The 25,735-nt window shown below is 40.1% G+C and overlaps 1 protein-coding gene across 1 annotated transcript; it reads left to right on the top strand.

The window, feature by feature from the left end:
* The first annotated feature begins 7,040 nt into the window (after positions 1–7,040).
* On the top strand, positions 7,041–20,775 carry LOC146650818 (solute carrier family 22 member 4-like). The gene is made up of 10 exons (XM_085383985.1): positions 7,041–7,162; positions 9,549–9,652; positions 9,923–10,077; positions 15,053–15,224; positions 16,464–16,590; positions 16,670–16,770; positions 17,754–17,968; positions 18,678–18,860; positions 19,058–19,193; positions 19,841–20,775. The coding sequence occupies exons 1-10, from the start codon at positions 7,079–7,081 to the stop codon at positions 19,941–19,943; spliced, it is 1,380 nt and encodes a 459-aa protein (XP_085240111.1). The 5' UTR covers positions 7,041–7,078; the 3' UTR covers positions 19,944–20,775.
* The last annotated feature ends 4,960 nt before the right edge of the window (positions 20,776–25,735 follow it).

Genomic DNA, 25,735 nt, shown 5'->3' with positions numbered 1-25,735 from the left:
GAGGTTAAACTAACTGTTGCTGAATTTCTGTGCTGCCTGATAAACAAAGAAGAACAACATTCAGAATGACGTTCGTATGTTTTCTTTTTTCTTTGTTGACGGGGTGGTTATTTATCTTGTTTTGGTGCAAAGCTTTGAGGCTCGATGAAAAAATGATCAATTTAAAGTACACTTTTCATCTTGTGTATGTTTCCTACATTTAAATTATGTTGTTGTAATGTCTGGGTGCTACGGTGCTGTCGCATTTGCTGATTTATGTAAGCATTAATCGATTTTTTTTTGTTTAATTTAATTCAATTTTCCGTTTCAGTCATTCAGGTCATGTGATGAAGCTTTAAGGAGACGTGGTTGAAGGATGTGGGAAAAAGCCTTTTAGAGGGCCTTTGAGCAAGCATTATCACACAAACTGTTCACAGGGTCCCAGATGAACTTTTAATGCTTTAATATGTTTGTTTTTCTGTCCAACACACTGAGCACTGGAGCCTCTAGAGGGCAGTAGCAGGACTTTTGGCTGTCAGTCTGGTGTACTGCTAGCAGATAGCTTCTTTTAGCACTTTTAACCTTCAGGTTATTGTTTTCACAGTTGCACTGGAAACCAGAGAAAATGTTAATGTTATTAATGATGTCATGGTGTCTCCTCATCAAACTGTATAACAAATACTCTGATGTAACGCGATGTCACAGGAAAGCAGTCAGATACTGTGCAGACAGGTCTACCTGAGGAACACGTGCCCGCTCAGGTAAAAGGCAGCATGTGATTGGTCAGATTAACACTGGTGTCAGTCTTAATGACTTTGGAGTTGAAGGATGGGTTCATATTTTATTTGCAGCCAGTACGGACAACATTATCAACGACACTGAGCAATGCCTCACAGACATGTGATTTCTGTGTTACAGTAGACTTGAGGAAATGTGAACCCATCCTTTAATGGTAAAAGTGGTCTACTACTGGATAAATGTGCTCATTTTCTTAAAACTTTACATTAATTTCTTCTACAGGGTTATTGGGTGATGTAAACATCAGAAGCGCAGCATGTGGTGGCCTTCACATGATAGCCTGGTGGCAGCATTGTCTGTGTCCTCTATGCTTTGTTGGGAACTCTTCCATAGCTTCACCTTCTTGAGCTAGTCTTGGCTGCTGTAGCTCCTCATTGGCTTTCTTTAGTCCTTTGACCTTGAAGTTAGTCTTTTGTAGGAAATTCCACATGGATGTTGCCCACAGCAGCTGACTTTAGTCTAGAAATGAGGACGCACACTATACTTTGGAAATGGCCTCAACAACCAGACACTGGAACCTGGCTTGTTGCAGTTCATGGGAAGTTTTTGTACATCTAGATAGGTTAGAGTGTGATCCCTACTACCTCTTTAAGCTTCTTTATGAGGTCTGAATTCTTTTCTGTCAGTCAGAAGCTTGAAGTCAGAAGTGGAGGACAGTGGAAAACTAGCTTTGACCCTCTGGAAGTCTGTTTGTGGTGTCTGTGAGGACCTTATCATCCCACCACCTACGGCGCTTTTTGACATCCAGTTAAGATGTTGCTCAGGCTGCATGAGCCTGGCTGACACCGCTTGCAGGATGCATCCTTTTCCTTGTCTCAGGCAATAAAGCTGCTTGGGATTGGAAAGAGGTTAGTCACAGCACACATAAGGAAGTCCAGCATGCCCTGCTCACAGCCCCAGAGCTCCTTCCAGGACTGCAATGGCTCTACTGCTTCAAACCTATCCTCATATTGCATTGGGTGTTAACACCTACTGACTCTATGTGTTAGTCTTCTTTTTAAACTCTCAGCAGCATGAGTTGCCTCTTGACTTTGGCTTTGTTAGACCTGACCAATGATTTTCTAGTGTTTCAAATATTCTTCTGCCTCCCTCACTGCTTGAAACAGTAGTGCTTATTAAAGGATGGTTTCTTTCTCTTTGGTTTTTGGAGGTTATCTCTGGTTTCATATACTTAATTAGAAATTTAGCACATTTAGAAATGATCAATAGCTAACACGAGCACATTTACAGCATTGGTGTGAATGTCACTACGCTGTTTTTATGTAAATACTTTTGTTGCCATGGCAAGAAAAAAGCACACCAGGCCTCACAGCTAAAAGACTGTATCAGAAAGAGAAACACGAGCAGAAAAAGTCAGTAACCCTCACATTTGGAAATCGTCATCGTCAATATTGAATTTTCTGTGTTTTCAAGTGGTCAGTATTTTAAATGTCTTCCTGCCTCTTCCTGAAGAACTTGAAGCCTCTCAGTCTTCCAGTAACAAACAAACAGTTTATTGTGTGTGTGTGTGTGTGTGTGTGTGTGTGTGTGTGTGTGTGTGTGTGTGTGTGTGTGTGTGTGTGTGTGTGTGTGTGTGTGTGTGTGTGTGTGTTTTCTATGCAGTAACTGATCTCACAGCTCAGTAACTTACTTCAGTTCTTGTGTGTCAAATCTGTGTTAATGATGGCTGTCTGACTCTTCTACATCAAATCAGCTGTTCTCAACTTCCTGTCCCATGATGTCATCAGGGTGCAATATTGAACTGATCAGATGCTGCTTTTCTCAGCACTTAAGGCTTGGTAGACTTTACATTCGGGGGCCTGTAGTTGCAACACTGGTATGAATTAAACTGGGATGCACTGTTTAAATGGTGAGTGTGTTTGTGTTTGAGTGTGTGTGCATTCTTGGAATAAATGTTGACTATTTGCTTTCAACAAAAGAGCCCATTTCCATGAACATCAATGTCATGCAAACAGTGAAGTAAATTAAATGTTTAAAGGAGCGGTTCACCCAAACTACTACACACAGGGCTTCTTCTTTTTCTTTTTAAGCATCTCATATATTTGAGATAACTACAAAACATAGTTTGGTGGAGTGTTATATGTGTTATTTGTCAATTTTCGCCAAATATATTTTAAAAGCGCATTCAGGTTTGAAAGTGGGAAGGAAAAACTGGTGACGCACACGGTTCAGCTTCGATACATTTAGCCAGCCCTCTTCATTCAAATCCTTCACGGTTGACCTTGAATGGAAATGTTTGAAGTGCGCTCAGAGATGAATGTGAAAGATGTCTCCCTTTATATTCCAGTCTTCCTGCTTTAGAGAACCCTTGTCAGCTTCTTTTTTTTAACGAAAATTGTTTATTATGATGTGAATATGCAAATTATATTATGCAACATTTCTCTTATTTTATTCCTGTAAAAAATTGTTTTCATTAAAAACTGCTGTATATCCTACATCAGCCGTGTTTATTCTTTTTGAAGTAAAAGAAGACTTCGATGAAGAAACGCTGTCACACAGACCCTACGCAACACTGAATTATGACCAAATGTTTTTGTTATATATACCTATGTTAGTCATGATGCTTTAAAGCAGCACTGTGTAAAACAGTCCTGCTGAAAGCTAACTCACGTGGGTCAGCAGAGTGGTTTTACTCTCCCTGCAGTTTTTTCCAACAGTAGAGTCCATCTGTTTTCTTTTGATTGTGCAACATGAAATCAGATACTTGAACTAAGCTATTTAAAAAACATTTTGACATAGGCATGATCTAATGATCATCAATATGTGCTTGTAGGCACTTTAATTTCCTGCTTTCGTCGCTGATCAAACATAAGTTGTTTTGGCACGTAAACTCAGCGTCAGGTGAATGAAGTCAGGACATCATCCTGAAGTTGCCCTTTCTCACACAGCAGAGATACCACTCTGTTTGGTTTAGGTGAGGGTGCTGCTGGGTACAGCACGTAGGAGGCAGACTAGCTCAAATGCAAATGGATGGACTTTGGTGGGTTAAAGACTGTTCCATCTGAATGCACCTGCTCATTTGAATTTTCATACACTCATCCACTGGGCAATGCCGTTGTCAAAGTTCAGGTCTGGATGTTTGAAAACAGATAAGTCAGCCTCTAAAGGTTTATTTTTAAATTTTTATTATTAAAACACCTCCCAAAATCCATTGACAAAACCTGAGTGCTTTCTTTCTAACATTCACTGTCTGATGAACACATCAGATGACAAAAATGTTTGTACAGATATATACAAATATACAAAAAATATAAAATCATGAAGAGGCTTTAGTGTCTGTTTTCTGAGCTTGGTTTGTCTACATGACAGCAAGGCGTTTAGCCTAGAAGAACTGCCAATTCAGATCCTGGTAGTGGAGCTAGTGTGTAAAACAGACATTCTGCATGAAGCGTCCTAGTGCTTGCTGAACATCTTATCTTCCTCTTCTTTTTTTTTTATTTAACAATTTTGTTGATTAACATGTTTGGTTCTTGAGGTTCTCCTGTATCCTGTTGAATCACCCAACCTCATATAATGCACTTGTTCCATAATATGGTGTTGGGACACAGTGACTTCTTTCATCCAAACTTGGGTTTGTGTCCAAACATCTGTCTGGAGACATCTTCCTCTCTACTTTAATGCCCAAACTTCTGAAGGCCATGAGAATGGACCATAAAACCCCTGCACCCAGTTTCCACCAGCAGACACCTGGCTCACCATCCTGTCTACTCACAGCTGGTGATCAGTCCAGTGTCCTTGGAGAGCTTTCTTTCAGCAGCTTTGCACAAGCTCCAGAAACACGGATTGCTCATCTGATTCAGACAGATGAAACCAGACAAAAACGTCTGGTTGCAGGGTGATCAGGGAACTTCAGCTGCTGTTCGAGGTTGACCGATACCTGCCAGGCTCTTGCTGAGGTCAGGATGCCTGCAGATGGTCATTTGTCACTGTTTGGATTGCTTGTGTTTTCTGATTGCTCCAGCGATGGTCCTCAGGACCTGATAGTCCCTTTGTTGTGTTGGGATGTGTGGGCATCTTGCTTTAGAACAATGAATCCCAGAAGTGTTGAAGAAAACATGTTGAAGAGAACAGATGTTCTGTTGCAAATTCAAACTGTGCCACATGTTTCTGAGGTTCATCAATGTTACTGTTCGGTAACATTGCAGGGCATCTATGAAGAACAGCAATCAGCAGCTTTACTGTGGACTGACAAACACCAGAGTCATTAAATCGTTCAACTTCTCTCTTTTTTTTTTTTACGTAATATTTACAGTTAATCTTAAAAACAACCTACTCAAAGGGACCATCTGGCACTGTAAGTCATCTGGTTTGATGACAATAGGCGAAACCCTAACCCTGTACTTGGAGACACACAAAAAGTAGCAACAACAAGTTACAAATTTGATAAAACATGGTTAGAGTCAGGATCATCACTGATAATAACCTAGTGCTCAGAGAGTTAATGTAGTGTGTTTTTTTATTATTTCAAATTGAATGTCCTGAACCAAAGAACCTGATTAAAAAAAAAAAAAAGAATAAATTGCAACTGTCTAAATGCTGCACTCGCTCTGCTTAGACCTTTCACCTGTAAAACAGGCACTTTGTCTCTTCCTCAGCTGCCTGCTTTCTCTCTCTCTCTCTCTCTGGTATGATGAGTTGTCATGAGTAGCTTCAATGTGAAGTCAGATTTTTAAGGAGGAGAATGAGAGGAGTTAGAGGTGGAGTTCTTTTTTCTTGCCAGGGATAAAAGTTTTGAAGCAGCAGCGAGCTCCTCCAGACGGAAGCTGACACTGATACTACACTGACAATAACTCTATCAAGTCAGCCACGATATATTGCACTCAATGCAGCAGTAGCTGAGGATTTTTTCTCTTTGACGCAACACAAGTGATTTGCACATATTTTAATTTGGCCTCCTTATTGGTATTTTTTTTTACCACTTGTATGCACATTATTGTGACAGTATTAATGTTTTTTTAATCATTTGTGACTGAATTTCTTCAGTGACAATACACTAAAGGCTGAGAAGTAACAAGCAGAGTGAACTAGAATACAACAGAGGCCAGTAAAATGCAGGATTATGAGGCATCCATCTCATTTCTTGGGACGTGGGGCCGGTTTCAGATGAAAGTCTTCTTTTTGCTGTGTGTCACCTGTCTTCCTGCCGGGTACAACATCCTGTCTGTCATCTTTCTGCTGGCTACCCCCCCACACCAGTGTTACATCCCAGCACACAGGAACCTGAGCCAGGACTGGATGCAGGCCAGCATCCCACTGCAGGTAAGAACTGAATGATTCTGGATGTAATTCACAGAGTAGTCAAAAACAATCACTCATTCACACACAATCTTTATAGTCATCTGTGTCATTTCTGTCAGTGCAGATGAATTTTACCTGTTTACACAGTTGTTGTGGGTCTGATGGTTGCTGCTAACAAACATGACAAAAGCCCTTTATTCTGCCCACTGCTCCTCTGCTGTTTGCAGCTGTAGTTGAATTACTTTGTTGTAATATAAGCGTGAGAGAGCCTCGCACTAAAACAGTCAGCTCACCTAAATCTGCAACAAGATATCCAAGTCATTTACCCCTGCACTGCACAAGCTCATGACGGTTACTTTGTCAGTAACATGTTGTCCTCACGTTTGTTCATTTTTCTTCAACTCCCACACACATATCAGCACAGAGGAGGTAAAGTAACTATTGTTCGCAAAGCAGTGAAACTGATATTTAAGAAGCTACACATGCAAGATTTCGTTCTCAGCTGTTCTCAATGAAAACTGTTATCAGCAATGAGACAAGGGTGGACGGAGCGCTCAGATCTCTCACAGTAAAACAATGAAAAACTACAGCAGGGGCGTGCAGCTGCTGTTGCTGTTATGTCACACCAGACAATAATTGAAATTGTGCTGATGCATAAATGTAGAGGAAAGAAAATAATAACAATTTAACAATAAAAGTTTAAGCATTCACATTGTGTGTGTGTGTGTGTATATATATATATATACACACACAATGTGAAGGCAATGTGAAACTTTACTTTATATCGGTGCTCTGGATCCAGCTGTGATCCTCACTTTTGTCAGAACTGGTCTAACCTGAACTGATGTAGCCTGCTCTGGCACATGTCACCTCCCTGCTGCTGCAGTGCAAGTTGGCAATAACAAATATATTGTTTCCTGCTCAACAGGTGGCCGGGCAGCTGGAAAGAAGCAGTTGTAGCCGGTATGAGCTGGACCTGGTGCAAAACCTGTCTGAGCTGGGAATCAGACCCAACCTAGGCCAGATCTACAACTATTCTGCACTCGGAGCAAGCGCAGGGGTCATGCTGTCCAGCCTGAAGCAGGAGGAGTGCAAAGATGGATGGATCTACAGCACAGAGCACTACGAGTCGACTGTAGTCACTGAGGTACTGTTACTGTCTAAATGATATTGTTCAGATCCAAGTCTCCCTGGATCACAAAGGACTTCCTGGTTAAATAATATGTATATATATATATATATATATATATATATACTTCGTTTCCCCCCCATTTTCACTGTTAAAGTCAAGTGTCCCCCTCACTATTTTGTATTAGTGTTTATATTGGAGCACATTTAGCTGGGATGCAATCTGTCCCGAGGTTATAACAGTTAACTAAAATGTAACAACAAACTAAAACTGGAAGGGTAAAAAAAACAAACATTTTAGTTAACTAAAATAAAAATAGCAATTTAAACGAAAAGATTAAAACTGAAACGATTTTGTGAATTTGGAAAATGAACTAAAATAAAAAAAATCTTAGTTTTATCTTAGTTTGTTATTTAAAACTTGCCTGATGCAGTAGTCATGGACATGTTTATTGAGACTCTGGATGTCTTCAAGACTGTTTTCAAACAGTTCTCTGTTTTTATTGAAACATTTGTAATAATTTTTCTAAATCTTGCCCTTTACATATGCCCTCTATACAATAATAACTGAAAAGACTAAAACTGAGACAGAAACCAAGAAAAAAAAAACTACCTAAAACTAAAAATGCTCGAACAATAAAAACAATTTTGAAAAGTCTAAATGAAATCAACATGAAAACGAACTAGAAAATATAGAACTATAATAACTGGATTTAATGATTTGGCCAGCTTCTGTTTGTAAAACCAGCTGGAGCTTGTTACAATAGCCGCCAGTTGATGGTTTGCCTCAAATGACTGCAGATAGGATAGGAGGAGCAACTCCATCGATGGAACATAGAATAAATAAATAAAGGCAAACATACATAAATAAATAAATAGGATGGCTTAGTAAATTTACGTGTAAATTACAATATTTGAATTTTATTTTTGTGGTGTGTTAAGCCCACACAGTGATTTGAACAAAGTCAGGATACAAATAATGGTTCCAAAGAGACGACTTCAAACAGACAGTTTCAGCCAATAAAAGTTACCTGAAAGCAAAACATCGGGCAAACAGTCAGCCAAGAAAACAGGCAGGAGACATAGATCAGGGCAACTAGGCGATGTAGATGATGAGTCAGTAAAGGCAACATCGAATCCTTTACCACACAGTGATTTATGAGAAGCTTTTGCTTGAGGAAACCCTCTAAAGTTAGCTTAGCCTTATGCCACTTGTGGTCATACAAACAGTGACAGGAATAAGAAATCAAACAGCCTGAGGAGTAAAATCAGGACAGAGAAAAACTGATGTTACAAACCCATCTAAACAAAGCAACATGGATGCTAATGAAGCTAACAGTCTGCACAGGGACAGCTGGAAGACAGAAAGTAGTGCTCTGTATAACTGTGAGACCGAGCAGTGGCCTGCGAGCTTGCTGAGTCCCCTTCCAGTTGCAGGTTACATTCGCCTGTTTGCTTTATATTCCAGTGTACGCGTTCGATATTTTATGCTTTTATGCCTGCTTCAGAATATCTATTTTATTTTATTTATTTATTTAGGACAGTGCATGTTAATGAACATAAATGTAAAAAAAAAGACATGAATGTAAACATGCCAGATTATAGCCAAAGGCTAATTTCCATCTGTTGTCCTTAAACATAAAAAAAAATAGACATAATAATTCATAAAAATTCATCATTCATTCATAATAAAAACTCCATCACCAAACTCACACATACACACCATTCTGTTCCCAAATAAAACATTAAAACTATACAACTCATACATGATCACACACTTGATTTGTCCATAACCCGTTTTTAACCTTTGCCTTAAACAAATTGAGTGTAGAGCATTCTCTAACTGGTTGAGGAAGACTGTTCCACAGATGGCCTCCCTTAACAGAGAGGACGTTCTGCCCAAATGCTGTCCGTCTGTAGGGTATAAACAAGTCTCCTCAGATTGTAGCTCGAGTGGTCCTGTCTGAGCTTTCTTTATGCCTAATGAACTGCTTTAGTGGTGGTGGAGCAAGGGAGTGTAAGACTTTATATATTAAACTCACTCTTTTAAGTTTCACTAAGTTATTGAAGTTCAGTAATTTATGTTTTTTTTTAACACATGACAGTGGTGGTGGGAAGTCGGTTTTTTGTCAAGTAGTTTTAAACTTCTTTTATAAATGTTTTCAATAGTTTTAAGTGTTGTTGGACAAGCAAGTGACCAGGACGTCAAACAATAGTCCATATGAGAGATGATCATTGAGTAAAAATAAGTTTTTGCAACATTCATATTTAAATTATTACGTATATGATTAAAATTTCGATTATTAAATTTAAGTACCTGGGACTCTTTATTTATGTGACTCTTGAAGGATAATGTTGGGTCTAGAATGACGCCAAGATATCTATATGTTTTCCTTGTCTTCTAGTTTAACCTTGTGTGTGGCAACCGGTGGAAACAGCCACTGACCTCTCTCATCTACTTTCTGGGAGGACTTTGTGGCTGTTTCCTCTCTGGACAGCTATCTGACCGGTAAATTTACAGTTCAACAATTCTCTAAAGTTATAGTCTCTAAAGTCTCTAAAGTTAGCATAAATGCAATGTTTTTCATTAAAACAAGTCTGCTAGTTAGCTGTGAGCTAGCTCACACTGTACTAAATAAAATATGTTGCGTTCTTGGATAGTGGTCATGCTAGCTGCTAATGCTTTATTCCTTTTAAAAAACCAAAAACATAAATATATAAAAAGAAGAACATATGTGCTCATGTGGCTGATTGCGCTTTTGTTGTATTTGTGCTAAAGGTTTGGCAGGAAGCCTGTTCTCTTTGGTGCGATTGCCACACTTAGTATCTTCAGCCTTGCTTTGAAATTTGCTCAGTCCTGGGCCGTCTTCGCTGTGCTTTTCTTCATGGTTGGCATGGGTCAGCTCACCAGCTACATAGTTCTGTTTGTATTGGGTAAGTGTGTTCTCTTGTTTTCAGGATACTACTTTCCACTGGCTGCATGCTGTACTGCTGCTTTCTTAATCAAATCTCATTGAAAAATAAACCTTTTAATCAACAACTTCTGCCTCTCGGCCTGGGGCTCGGTCACTCTGGCACAACTGGCTGCCGGCGGAGCTCACAGGCACGTCACTGCAACCCCCCTGGCTTCTGCTCCACGGCTGCTGAGTGACCCCTCATCTGGGGTTCTCCTCAGCTCTTTCTGGGATAGTGGCGCAGCTGCCCCTCTGTTGGTCTCTTGTGTTCCGGGGGCCTCTGGATGTCTGGAGTTTTGATCTCCTCCATACCTGCTTCATGCGCTGGTGGACGGGGCTGTGGCCCCCCCACACCCTCTAGCAGATCATTACATGAGGGAACCTTTTAAAAACAAGCGCGCTCATGCTCACAGGTGTACACACGGGTGCTCACACATACAAACTACACCCTTTTTGGCAGGGATGTGCAGAGAGGTTTAAAGGGGCGGGTGCTCAAAGTTAAAAAGGGGCACATTGAACCATGCTGAATAACAACAACACACATTCATCAAGAATCTAATATGGGAAGGGCAGGGCTGTGTTGATCTGAGACTGTAGACATTAAAAAGTCCACAGGAGAGATGGTAGCTGATTAAACAAGTGTCATGAGATAATAACAAAATGCAAAGATTGGTGACAGCGCTTGGAACCATAAGGCAACGAAAAACTGTGACATAAACTCGGCTCTGCCTGTGAATCACTCTTTGCTTCTCTTCTTCCTTCCTTCCCATCATTTCATATATCACTCTCCACTTGCTGTCTATCTGAGAACAAGGCACAACTTGCTATTGCAATAAACTATAATCTAATTATCCACACCTAACAACTCTTGCACTTAATCTATAATAAAATGATGACAGAAAAATGTTATAGCACTGCCTTTAGTAGCCTCATACAGCTCCTACTGTTTCCTCCTCATGTCCTTACCAGCCATGTCTGCACAATGTTATATCATGAGTAATATTTTTTTAAATCCAGCTAAATAAAACACACACATGCACACACAGTGACATTTTAGACCTTCAGAATACTGTATATACTATGGGCATCCTTACATTATTATTTATTACTAGAGCTACAATAATAAAGCAATGAGGAGGGAGAAGTAATAAATATGAAATAATGTATTTATGATGATTCCATTTGTTTCACTATCCACTCTGTGCAGGGCAAAGCTTATTACATTTTTAAACTGTAGAGATACAATCTTTTTACTGCTGTAAAATCCAACTTTTGTCTTATTTAAAATATAAATCTAATATAATCTGCTTCTTAATGTATGTTCTTTAAAATACAGCGTGTGTTTTTTAATATATTATAATTATAATAATTATTATGTGGACATGCATATTAGATCGTTTTTTAGTGAAATATAATCCCTCCAGAAAGGCAGGAAATGCCCAGAAACTTACTTTAAAACTAAATATGTTCCCTAAAACGGTGACAGAGCTACAGACCCATGACAGCCAGGTAGCCAGCAGCTATGACCAGCACTACTTGTGCAGTTAATAAAAGGACAGGTAATGTTTGTCGCGCTGTTGCACACACAGCACGCTCGTTTGTTTCAGTTCGTCAGTTGCAACAAGACAGCTTACCAACGTGTACGTAATAAGCTAATACTCCTGGGTGCTATACACTACAGTGTGCGCTGTACACCTACTTACTGGGTTTGTCGCATCAGTCTGTGTCTCTGAGTTAACTTGTGTTTCTCCTACAGCTCCGGACCGCAAAAAATGCGCGTGCTCTTTGTGAGCTCGTTCCCGGCTCGTAACCAGCGCGTTCTGCCGTCGAGGGCGATCATTGGTTAAATGTGATCATGTGACTGATGCAAGCCAGATCCTTTTAGATTAGATTAGATTAGATTAGATTAGATAGAACTTTATTAATCCCTCGGGTGGGTTCCTCTGGGAAATTCGATTTCCAAAAAAGCACAGCACCGACAGAAGTTACAGAGTTACAGAATATTATATATATATATGAAGGCAACATTGCAACATTGCAGACATAGAGGACAGTTACAAGTACTTGGGGATCCCGCAGGCAAATGGGAACCATGAAGAGGCCGCTAGAAAGGCTGCAACCACCAAGTACCTGCAGAGGGTCAGGCAAGTCCTGAGGAGTCAGCTGAATGGTAAGAACAAGATCCGGGCCATCAACACATACGCCCTGCCCGTGATCAGGTACCCTGCTGGGGTAATAGGCTGGCCAAAGGAGGAGATAGAAGCCACTGACATAAAGACAAGAAAGCTCCTGACCATGCATGGAGGGTTTCACCCCAAGTCCAGCACCCTGAGGCTGTACGCTAAGCGGAAGGAAGGGGGCCGGGGACTGGTGAGTGTCAGCACCACAGTCCAGGATGAGACAAGGAACATCCAAGAATACATTGGGAAGATGGCCCCAACTGACCGAGTGCTCAGTGAATACCTCAGGCAGCAGAAACCCAAGAAAGAGGAGGGAGACGAGGAACCATCATGGAAGGACAGGCCCCTGCACGGTATGTACCACCGGCAGATAGAGGAGGTGGCTGATATCCAGAAATCCTACCAGTGGCTGGACAAAGCTGGACTGAAAGACAGCACAGAGGCACTAATCATGGCAGCACAAGAACAAGCTCTGAGTACAAGATCCATAGAGGCTGGGGTCTATCACACCAGGCAAGACCCCAGGTGCAGGCTGTGTAAAGATGCCCCAGAGACAATCCAGCACATAACAGCAGGGTGCAAGATGCTAGCAGGCAAGGCATACATGGAACGCCATAACCAAGTGGCCGGCATAGTGTACAGGAACATCTGTGCCGAGTATAACCTAGAAGTCCCGAGGTCAAAATGGGAGATGCCCCCAAGGGTGGTGGAGAATGACCGAGCTAAGATCCTGTGGGACTTCCAGATACAGACGGACAAAATGGTGGTGGCTAACCAACCGGACATAGTGGTGGTAGACAAACAGAAGAAGACGGCCGTAGTGATCGATGTAGCGGTTCCGAATGACAGCAATATCAGGAAGAAGGAACACGAGAAGCTGGAGAAATACCAAGGGCTCAGAGAAGAGCTCGAGAGGATGTGGAGGGTGAAGGTAACGGTGGTCCCCGTGGTAATCGGAGCACTAGGTGCGGTGACTCCCAAGCTAGGCGAGTGGCTCCAGCAGATCCCGGGAATAACATCGGAGATCTCTGTCCAGAAGAGCGCAGTCCTGGGAACAGCTAAGATACTGCGCAGGACCCTCAAGCTCCCAGGCCTCTGGTAGAGGACCCGAGCTTGAAGGATAAACCGCCCGCAGGGGCGTGCTGGGTGTTTTTTTATATATATATATATATATATATATATATATATATATATATATATATACACACACACACACATATATATAAATACAGAGACAATATAAATAAAATATACGAAGGGGATAAATAGAATAAATAGGAATAAAAATAAAAATACAAGTGAATTGCACATTTCAAGTATTGAGTCTATTGCACCGTTGACTATTTAGCAAAACTATGATTAATAGTTAAATATTATTGTTGAGGGGCACAGACAGGACTCCGCACGCACACACACATAAAAAAAATAAATAAATAAATAAAAAAAATTTAAAAGTTGCCTCAACAAAAGGGCACTTTGGGCACTCATCAGGAAAGGGGCGGGTGCTCAAGCCCCTCTAGCCCCCCCCTCTGCACGTCCCTGCTTTTTGGTTCCTACCTCAAAGCACACTGTGCGCTGTCGATCTTACGTGCTGCACAATAATGTTTAATATTTAGTATTTACTGTTATATTCCCATAGATCATCGTGATGTTGTTTATTATGTTGCTCTTTTTTTTCTTCTGCTTGTTTTCTCTTTTTTCTTTCTCAACAGGTGATCCAGGTGATTGATATATGTATTGTCACGGTTCAGTATTTTGAGTTGTTATGTTTTGGTGTGTTTTTGCATTTTGGATTCTTTTCTTATTATGATGATAATGATGATTATGACTCTATATTTCAGTTATTCTTGTTTAGGGATTAGTTCGTAGGTTTTTTGTTCTCATGTTTATTCCAGGTTTAGTTCAGTGTCTAGTCTGTCTCTTAGTGTCATGTCTGCGTTTTTGTTTAGTGGTGTCCTGTTTCCTGTTTTACTCTGAAGGTTCATGTTCCTGTCTTATGTCAGAGTTTCTAGCTTTGTTCCCCCTGTCTCATTAGGTCTTATTCCTCCCAGCTGTGTTCCCCTTCTGTCTCTAATTCCTTGATGACTTCCTCAGTGTATTTAAGCCCAGTGTGTCTTTGTGTGTCAGATCGTCTGTTATCCTCATCTTGTATTATTGTAGTTTCCCCTATTGTGACACTGTGTTTCATAGCCTGCTTAGTTACTCTGTGTTTATAGTTTTTCCATAGTTCCTTCACAGAGTGTCTTAGCCTTTTTAGATTACACAGTGTTCTCTGTCTTCTTAGTTTTCCCAGTTTCAGTGTTCCCTAGTGTTTTTGTTATGCCTTCAGCCACGATAAAGGCTTGCCTTATTTTGGAAACCTAGTTCTGTCTCCACCGTGTCTGCTCTTGGGTCTACCTCATTCTTCACACCGGCGCACCCCGCCGTGACATGTATTTTTTGTCTGCTTATTTTGTTGGTTTTTGTTTTTTGCCCTTTATCCACGTCCCTCTTCCCCGCTGTTTTTCTTTCCCTCTTTCTTTCTCCCCTTTCTTTTCCCCAATCAAATCTGTCCCGTATTTAGCAAGTGAAAATAAAATAAAATAAACAATAAAAAGTGAATCAAATGGACCATTACGGCAAGGCTGGGATGGTCCATTTGGTAAAGTAAATCCGTTGGGCATCTTTCTTCGCCTTTAGACAATAATTCTGATGGCAAAAGAGCCAAACGGGACAGGCAAAAACAAAAACAAAAAACAAAAACAACTTCTGCCCTCTTGTGAAATTTCTCCACAGGTTCAGAGATCCTCGCTGGCTCATCTAGAGTTCTCTACGCCAGCATGTGTTTACCTTTCATGTATGTATTTGGTATGATGCTGCTTCCTGGTACTGCCTACTTGCTCAGAAACTGGAAACACCTGTCGCTGTTAATGGCCCTGCCTGGGCTGGCCAGCCTCCCCCTCTGGTGGTAAAATGACCTCACTACACTATCAAGATTTTTTTTTGCTGGTGACATTTTCAGAGTTAGACTTAATGGAGAGTGTGTGATAGACAGAATGTTGAGGAATTTGTGTAAATGCGCTTCAGTGTAAAAAGTATTTTAGGTCATTTTCATTGCCTATCATGAGATTTTTCTTTCTGACCGAAAACATGTACGATTGTCCAACACTGATGCTTAACACCAACATTAAGCTAAATGTGTACCTTAGTGTCTGTTCGTCATCCATCCATCCATCACTTTCTTCCACTTATCCAGATGTCCTTTTGCTTCCTTGTTGGGGGAACCTGAGACAAAAGAGATATGTAATCTCTCTAGGTCTCCTTCATGCTGGGCATGCCTAGAAGGCCATGTTAGATGCTCATTTCTGCAAAACTGGATTTTGCTGTATGAGATCATTAAAGGGGGCAAACCCTTTAAAGTTCAGAAAATGGGTTTGGTGTGTTTGTATTCTTACCCATTCTTTCAGTCACACTTGTTTTCATAGTTGAAGGTGCAAACATAGATAAACTGGTAAACCAAAGTCTTCTGGCTCCACTCTCTGTTCACTACAAAGACCTGACATAACACACATTTTACAAGTGAGCCCACACAAATGCACTTGTCCATCTCATAGTCCATGTTCCCATCACTTGTATTCTAGATTGAGAAATACCCAAAGAAAGCAATAGTTAGTTTGAAGACAAACAACCACCAAAATGGAACTGAAGCATGGTCTCAGTCATCCCAGCCACTTCACACTCGGTTGCAAATATTATAATGAATGTGACCTTCTGATCACATTATCTACCAACGGAGTGGACCCTCATTGCCCCAGCTCAGATCCTGATCATGAATACTGCAAACAGGATTGTAGACTCAAGACAAACCCGCTGACGTCTAGCACACATTCCTGCTCATTTATTTTCAGCATGGATGTTGTATTTCTACTGTGGATCAACTAAGCAAACACTAAATGTGTGTTTGAAGTGAAACTTTATACCTTTCTTTAGCATGACTATGCCATCTACACCTATTTGGAGTACATTTTCACTAATTTTACAGGTGTTCTTATTGTTCTGAGATAAATTCTGAACTTATGTATTTCAGCAGCAACTTAATGAATAATTAACACTGTCTCCATCTACTCAGGTAGATGTGTTTTCACCTAAGTGATGACTTGACTGATGAACTGCAGACAATCTAGATTTGTGTCTGTCTGTCCACCAGGCTGATTCCAGAGTCTCCTCGCTGGCTAGTGTCTAAAGGCCGTTTGCAAGAAGCAGAACGCTTGTTAAGGTCAGCGGCTCTGGAGAACGGAGTGGAAGCTCCTCCTGTTATCTTCCTCTCTGCAAATGTAAGGGCTTCTGACATCAACTTTGTTCCACACTGTAAACTATTGTGGCCACTGCAATGACGTTTCTCTGTCACTGTAGGTTCAACAGTCTGATAGCAAGAAGGCTGAGACCCTCAATTTCCTGGACCTCCTAAAGGCCAAAAGCATTCGAAGTGTCACACTCATACTTTGGTTTCTCTGGTGAGTTGAACCTTCTCCTCTGCAGGTGCTCTCAGGAACTGATTTCTTGCTAACTACAGTATAGCATAATTGATAGTTTCATTATTCCGGAGCAAGAACATTAAAAGGAAGTAATCCATGTTTTAAAGGTTACTAGGGAGGACATTACTAGTGACTTCTGTGGCCGCCAACATCTCTTTGGACATGCTGACATCATCAGGATGTATTTTGAACCCTTTGAACAGTCAGTGACCTTTCCTTTAGTGCCATTCTCATGAAAACTTGATTTTTTTGCAGTTTTAGCTATTCCAGCCGACGGACCCTGCTATTGCTCATCCTGTAATGAAGCATCCATCATCCATCCAGTTGCCCCTCAAGAATTCACAAGACTCACTCCTCCTCCTACAGAATTGTTCAGAATTTAACTAAACTTACATATAATGAACATCTAATTCTGGGGTGTCAAACATAAGGCCTCAGAGCCAGAATTGGCACTGCAAAGACTACAATGTGGCCCATTGGATGACTTTATAAAATGTGAATGATGGCAGACATTTTGGACTTTTAACTGTATTTTAAGTTTTACAATTTTTCTCTACTGATAAGAGACACCCCCTGTTGTCATTCGTACAACACCCAAGTAATTAAGTAATAGGTAAACAATAACAATCAAAACATAGAGAAATTCCTGTTTTTTCAGAACTAGTACAGAACTGACCGAAAGAGGTGCTTCCCTGGTTCATCCCAGTTCAGATCAATGTGGCTGTATGTGGCCGTCCCTGATCTAATGGGTCTTCATGCAAATTGTTGTCAAGGTTCACATCACATTTGCTGTTTTAATAATCATAACCTGTGAATAGCGATAGATTGTGAGCTGGACAAGTTTCTACGTCACCGACGTTTTGGTTTATTGATATATTCGACATTACAGCGTCTCAGTGATGCTAACAGGATTTAATTTCTCTCTCTTTTTTTTAAAAAATTTGTTCTCTTGTTGTTTGCAGGCTTTCTACACATGTGACCTATTCTGGGTTGTCATTCAATATGTCTACACTCTATGGCAACCCCTTCCTGAATTACTTCTTGCTGTCAGCTGTTGAGCTACCAGCATACACTGTCAGCTGGCTAAGTGCATGCAGGCTTTCCCGCCGCCTGTCTTTTATCAGCTTCTCCCTGCTGGGGGCGCTAGTACTCTTCCTCATCCAGGTCACTCTGCACAGTGAGTGAGACCACTATAATCTAGTACTCCCCCGTTGCACTTTTCTCACTCTCTTTGTGAACATAATCATTAATTCATCTAAACAATAAATATTTTGAACCCATAATTGTTTGTCTGGCCAAGCCCCAGAGTAACTTTGATTTTCTTAAGAGCCTTTTTTGGTGAGAAGCAGGACTGGACAGGTCACAAGTTCATCTCTGGGCCAATATGCCAGTAGTGCTCGAAAACACTCTTCATCAGATAATACACAAAACTGACACACAGGTACACTGCAAGCCTTTAAAGGCTCTTATCTATATCAGATATTATGACATCAACATTTTGCCTAGCAACCACCAACTACTTGGCTAAAATGACCAAGTTATAGTGCATTTATACTCCTAGTACTCCTTCTAAAAGTGTGTGTACTATGATTTTCACTTCGCGACAATAACATGTCATTTATAGCTTCAAAAGCTTTATTATGCATGATAACCCCCAAAAAACAGACAAAAATCACAGATCAAACAATAGTATAGCATGGGCATTTATAAAATATGTGTAAAATATGCCTTAAATGTTTGCAACCTGCATGCTGCTGTTGGAAAATAACATATATAGAAAATCTGGCCTGGCATTTAAGAGAGGGAAGGCTCTTTGACTATTGGTTAGTGTTTCTAAATAATTTGTTTCCATCCTCAAAAGCTTACGCTCTTTCCCCTCCCTCCAGGCCATCCAGCTCTCACCCTGTTCCTGGTGCTGCTGGGTAAATTTGGTGTTCTGGTTGGCACGGGCATTTTGTACATGTTCACTGGAGAGCTCTCTCCCACAGTCATCAGAAATACAGTGATGTCATCCTGTGCCATGCTCTCCAGAGTGGGATCCTCTATTTCCCCATACCTACTGCAGCTGGGTGAGATATTTGGGTTCAGATTATCTTTAAGGGAAGTCTTGGTGTGTTGAAAATAAGTTAAAAAACAACAACAACCTTAATGCTTAGCTACCTGTCTCTAAACTTAGTAAACTGACCTGCAGGTTAGTGATGCAGTCTGTAGCAGACAAAGACTGACTTCACTAATCTTGTATAATCTGCTTTGGTCTTGTCCGCAGCTGTGTTCTACGAGTTCCTGCCGTGGATGCTTGTGGGTTCTCTCTCACTTGTCAGTGTCGTGCTCTGCTTTTTTCTTCCGGAGACCTTTAGAGAGCCGCTTCCCGACACCATCGATCAGATGCAAGCAATTCAGAGGTAAGTCTGTCCAACCTTATGACTGCTCTTACTGAGGGTTGTGTTCTGTTTTCAGGGGCATATTTGAAGCGCTAATGTTCTGTACATTACCACAATAGGTTTGTAAATGAAACAACTCAGATGCAGATGAAGTGCAGACTTTCATTTTTAATTCAATGGGCTGAACAAAGCATTGCAAATGTGAGGAACGAAAGCATTTTAACACAATCCTGCGATCATCCACCACTGTTTACCACTTTCTGTCTTTCTAGCAATTTCTCAGATGGGCGTTTTATCTACTTAATTGATAATGACATAATGAAATAGCCTTTGAGCAAAGGCTCCAATTACTTTTCGTCCCTTTAAAAAAGAGGGTAGCACCTGTTAAATAGCTGAAACCCTTAAACCCTTCACCCAATTTGAATGTGGATACCCATAAATGAAAGCTGAGAGTTTATACATTATGTCCATGTCTATTATATAACTATATTTGGAACATGTTTCAGAAAACAGTAAAAAAATAGAACTTGTCAGTGTCCAAATATATATGGACCTAGCAATATGTAGAAAATATTGGTGTTTTCCATATAAAACAAAAAAGGCAAAAAAAAAAAAAAAAGCCACAAAGAATCAGCCGTACTGACACAGCTCTTTTCATCTGCTTCCAGATTCAGGTGGCCATGTGCCTTCAAGCCACCCCAGAAGGATGACATGAAATCAGCTAAAGACCAAACGTCTCTGCCTGAGATCATCTGTTCAACGCGCTTTTAAGACTCGGACACAGAAATGAATGAAGCTGCCTTCACCAACACTACCACCAACAACAGAATGTGAAACAAAAGACCTTAGTCCATTCTGACAAGATGGTTGTACTGTTTTCTGTCTCCATCATCTTCAAAGACTGTGAGAGAAACCGTAGAATCTCCAGCAATATAGCAGCTTCTCTCTCCACATTACAGAGCAAGGGGAGCTAATACACAATGAGTGTAATTTTTTTACCTTTTAAAAGCAAAGGGGGGAAAAGTTTACCACGATGAAGGTCTAGTTTAGCGTTTTTCCCTCCATCGTTTAAAACACCCGTGCCTTTGAGATAAACGTTATTGTCAGTCATATGAATGTGAATGTGTTTAAGAAATAAAGATCAGAAAATATACATTTCAGATGAAGATTTTTGTTGCTAGATTGCAATTTTTTGGTTCAGTCCTTGGTTCAGTCCAGCAGGACATATTATCAGAAAATGACATTAAAAACTGCTCAGACACAAATAGCAATTAGCCACTGGGTATGCACTCACCAGCCACTTTGTTAGGTACACCTGTTCAATTGTGCGTTAATGCAAATATCTAATCATCCAGTGATAAGACACCAACTCAGTGCATTTAAGCATGTATACATGGTCAAGACGGTCTTCTGACATTCAGACTGAGCTTCAGAACGGGGAAGAAAGGTGATTAAAGTGACTTTGAATCTGGTGTGTTGACTAGCTGGTCTGAGTATTTCAGAAATTTCTATTGTAGGTTCTCTGCCTTACAACATAAAGACCTTTGAGTTGGCTCCTATTTAAATTAAACTGAATTGAACAGTAATTGCTGATTTACTGGGATTTTCCTGCACCACCATCTCTTGGGCTTCTAGAAAATGGTCCAAAAGAGAGAAAATATCCAGTCAGCAGCAGTTCTCAGGGTGAAAATACCGTGTTGCTGCCAGAAGTCAGAAAACAATAGCCAGGCTGCTTTGGGCTGATAGGAAGGCAACAGTAAATCACTTGTTACAACAGGGGTGTGCACAAAAATCACATTGAACCTTGAAGCAGATGGACTACAGCAGCAGAAAACCTGAACAAGTTCCATTCCTGTGAGCTGAACAGGAATCGGAGGCAACAGTTTGCACGGATTTAAAATTGGACATCAGAAGGTTGGAAAACGTATCTTCTGAATCCCAAAACATTTAGAAGATTGGGCTAGAATTTGGAGTAAACAACGTGACAGCAAAGACCCATCCTGTCTTATCTGAATGGTTCAGGCTTGGTAATTCCAAATAAGTGGGTTCAAATGGGAACTTTAAACTGTAACATTTGTGCAGTAATTTAGATGAATCATCTTCACTCCTCTTTCTTATGTTTTGGCAAAACAAAGTACCAAGAATAGAGCTTTTGCACAGCAGTTTTGACACTTCATATGTTTAATTACATTACTTTAGGCTCTGCATAGATCAGAACTGTCATTCAAGTCAACTGTAAGGCCAAACTGTTCAGCATCAGCTTCTAAACTATAACATATCTGCAACTGATGACATGAACTGTACTACAGCACAGCTCCATCTGTCCTCAGTGGCAGCCACAGCCACCAAATTGAAATAACCCGGCATGTATTCTTTAATAGAAACATGTTTCTGGTATCATAGAAACTCCACAACACCACAAATCAACAAACATTTACACAGAGACTCAAGACTTTACCCTTCCTCTTTTAATATGTAATAAGTGAAATGTGAATGCACCTGCTGTACGTGTTTTGTTCAGTTTTAATGAGTAACAGCAGTCACTTCAGCTTCTTATTTAACGACTCCGCAGCAACTCAAATCAATGAACTTTCACACAGTTTCACATAATGGTTAATTCAGAAGTTTGTTCTTCATTGTTCTCACATGTTTCCGTGTGTTTGAAACTGTGTATTGTCTTTTAAAACATAAGGGACAAAGAGAAAATTAAGGATTCAAATTGTTTTGACTACAAAACAGGACTTTATCCTTCCTCTTTCAATATGTGAAACATACATTCACCTGTTTTCTTTGGTTTTAACTTGTTCTACATGTTTTTCTATTTTTTTTTTAACTTATTCAGTTTCAAGGTTCTTTATCAAACTTTGTGTGGAAACTTGTTCCTCTTAAAAAATGTTTAACCCACAAATAAAGACTCCATGACAACTCAGATCAATGACCGTTTTATACAGTTTCACATAATGATTAGTTTAGGAGTTCCACATCAGTTTATCCGGGTTTCTGTGTGTTTGAAACTTTTTAACTAACATCCTTCAAAACATAAGAGCAAAGTGATCTTATGTTTATTTATCTAAAATGCTTTTGGATAAATAAGTTTGCCCTTTAATATGTAAATCATAAAGCCAGCTGTTTTTATGTTGTCCTTTAACATGCTTTACATGTTTTTTATAATGAGTAACAAGAGTCCTTTCCTGCCTTTGCAATCACCACAGTAAGAGCTGAATTTCTGGGCTACCTGGCAAAAAAAACATTGACTTAAAAAAAAAAAATCTAGCCTCAAACTGGATAAAACCTTCTCAAATTTCAAGGAAGCGCACTTGTGGGCTCCTATATGGGGGCTCCATTTTCCACCTCCAAAGGCTACCACTCTGTACACGGATGATTCTCTGAATGCGGTGCCCTTCAAATCCTCCAAACATACTTCAAAGATTCTCAGTTGCAGGAAACCTCAAAATGCATTTTAAAGCCATCAATCGGTAAAAACAAGCGCTTTCTCACTGTAAGATAAATATAAAAATAAATTCAATAAATTTCTTTAATTTGGAAAGAAATTAAAGAAACTTAATTTAACTGAACGTCAGATCTATACGAAATTTAATAACCACTGAAATTTTAGTGCTACTGTATTATTATGCATATTGTTTAACTCCACTATAAAATTCCAGTATTTGCATACCTCCAATTTGCTTTCAACTCTGTTAAGCCCTACCATTTACCCCCACCCCCCCCAGCCAAATAATGTCACAAGATTTTTGACATGAGCACAGAGGAAGTGACAACACCCTGCAAAAAAGTCAGCAAAAGCAGATGCCACTCTATTATCGTACCCATATCTTAAGTTTTCTATTGCCAGGCTGAGTTGATCCGTCTTAACGCTGCAACTGTTTTCACAGGACTCTTTGCAGTTCTGTGAAAAACCAAGCAAAACCTTAAACTGTTACAAAGGAGTTAAGAGTGTAAGCAGCAGCCAAGTGCAGCTAACAAAACACACTTGATTAACTGATCATAAGCAAATGTAAAAACCCCTGTAACAACAGAAGTTTTGGCAGTTTGCTGCCAAAACGTTGTTGCAATACTTTATAGTCCTCAGTCAGAATTTGAAATATTAAAGTCATGAGATTCAAAGTAGAAAAAGACAGAGTATGACTTGTTTGGAAGGGTTTCCATTAGAAAGCTACTTCTTAGACCTCTGGAATAATGTCCTGTGGAGTGACGAGACCAAAGTAGAGATGTTTAGTCCTAAAGCACACATCAATGCATAGTTTTGAGACAACACAAAGGTCGAGGTTAGATGAAGTTAGGATGACTTGCTTTGGCAGTCAAACAAAGCAGCTTAAAAATAAAGGAAAAGTGATGTTGTTGGGTTTTTGCTGAAGAACTAAGAACTCAGCTCCGTTCAGAGTGCTCAGAGTTTGAAAATGTTTGGAGGAGCTATTCTCCCATCTGCTCAAGGACCTTCAAGCTCTTCTTCTTTCAGCTGCTCACTTTAGGAGTCCCCACAGCAGATCATGTACCTCCCCCTGTTCCTATCATCGTCTTCTGTCACACCATCCACTTCACTTCTCTTGCATGAATTTTGTCCAATATATCCACTCTTCCCCCATGTCCAAACCACGGCAACCTTGCCTCTCTTCAAAACCGTTCAACTTCAACTATCCTTCTCTTATACTCTTCCTGATTATCCTCGTATTTGATCAGGGAAAGAATTAGATTTTTTTTTTTTAATACAACCCTCCCAGTTGGGCGTGGGACTCGCACTCGGAGTATGCTGGCTCATGACTCATGACTCATGTTGGCAGGTTACCTATCAGAACCAGGATGCCAGAAAACTTAGTGGGCATGACTGGCCATGACCTAACATTATTTCAGCTGCCAGCATGCCTTCACTCAGAAGTGGCAAGCCCTTGTATGCTTAAAGATGCAGGATTTCTGCAGAAAGGGAAATTAAAGGATGGAACAGACAGCATTTTGCACTTATTGTCAACAAATTGCATCAAAACACTGAAACTAACAACATTTTTCCATCTCTAAAGAAGCTAGTCTTTCTGTCTTGCAGCTCTAAATCCTTTGTTTCCCACTGAAGACAGACAACTACACTTAGACTGTTTGCTGTTTTATTCATTTATGATTTGTATTTTTTATTTTGATACCAAATAGCAAAGATGGGTTTCACCAGGTCCATTAATTCATAACAGGACAGAACCCTCACCAATTACATTGTAACATGTTGTTTCATGTTTGCTGAATGAATTCAGAGGGCTGTGTATATATTTAATATATGCTGTTTATATGCTGTATCATTTAATAAATCAGTATTAAGCCATTCCAAGTGCTCATTTTCAAAATGTAACAGACTGTCCACTAATTTAATCGTATATAAGTTATTTTTCATTGTTATTAGTCAATTTTAACATGTTGATTCATTCCAGAGTTGTCTTTCTTGTGTTGTTCCTCTGTGCTCTTCTTGTTTCCTTCTTTCCACAGAGGAAGCTGGCTAAAGTCTTGCCTCTCACCCTAATCTTGCTCCACCTCCTTGGCTCCACTTTCCTCTCCTCCAGCCCTTCAGTCTCTCTCCATCCCTCCTCTCCATCCTTCTCCACCCACCTTACACACACCTCACTCCTTCCTCCATTGTTTGGGGAACAATTATCAGATCCACAACAAAAGAGGGACCACCTCCAGGAAAGTTGAGTGAATGATTCTGATTTACTCGAGGAGACAAGAAACTGAATCTAAACACAACCGATCCTGTTCCCAAACTCAAAACAAAAAACTTTTCTTTGGAGTCTTTGAACTGCATTTTGTGTAGAGGCCAGACCCAGCTCAGGTCAGGCTGAAGGGGATTTGTTTGTCCACGTTGTTTGTCCAGGAATTGAGCAGCACAAACAAAATGAATTTTAAAAGATATTTGGCAGAATACAGCTTAAAATGTTTGAAGATAAAATCCACAAGCAACACTTAGTTAGCTAGCATTTATTCCAAACAAGGCTCATATATAAATATATTCATTGTTCACTGGAGAGTGAATGTTAGACAGAAAGCATTCAGGCTTTGGAAAAGAGTGCCATATAATAAACCTGTCCATTTACCAAATTCCCCACTCTCTCCATGTTGTTGATGGATTTTGGGAGTTGTTTTAATAATAAAATTTAATTTAAAAAATAAACATTTAGAGACTGGATTATCTATTTTCAAGCATCCAGACTTAAACTGCGACAACGGCATTGCCCAAGGGATGAATGTATGAAAATTCAAATGAGCAGGTGCATTCAGATGGAACAGTCTTTAACACGCCAAAGTCCATCCATTTGCATTTGAGCTAGTCTGCCTCCTACGTGCTGTACCCAGCAGCACCCTCACCTAAACCAAACAGAGTGGACTCTTGATTAAAACAGTTGAATAATATTGAATTAAAAAACAAACATTACATAAAAACAGCAAACACACTTGTTGTAAGCATGATATTATTTGATGTCACCCAAACATGACAACAACATAATACTGCAATGGGAAATGGACTTAAACCAGTGCAGGATGCAAATGTTGTTACAAATGTTGTTAAA

Source organism: Rhamphochromis longiceps, linkage group LG16, assembly GCF_057381845.1.
Source record: "Rhamphochromis longiceps isolate RC_006_pf linkage group LG16, R_longiceps_female_GT1.1, whole genome shotgun sequence".
Taxonomy (NCBI): domain Eukaryota; kingdom Metazoa; phylum Chordata; class Actinopteri; order Cichliformes; family Cichlidae; genus Rhamphochromis; species Rhamphochromis longiceps.
Note: the sequence above shows the minus strand (reverse complement) of the source record. Positions and strands in the feature narration are given on the sequence as shown.

Coding starts and splice junctions, on each gene's coding strand:
- LOC146650818 (XM_085383985.1), top strand. CDS start 7,079: ATGCTGTCCAGCCTGAAGCAGGAGGAGTGCAAAGATGGATGGATCTAC. Junction 10,078..15,052: donor CATAGTTCTGTTTGTATTGG/GTAAGTGTGTTC, acceptor ATTTCTCCACAG/GTTCAGAGATCCTCGCTGGC. Junction 19,194..19,840: donor CAGATGCAAGCAATTCAGAG/GTAAGTCTGTCC, acceptor ATCTGCTTCCAG/ATTCAGGTGGCCATGTGCCT.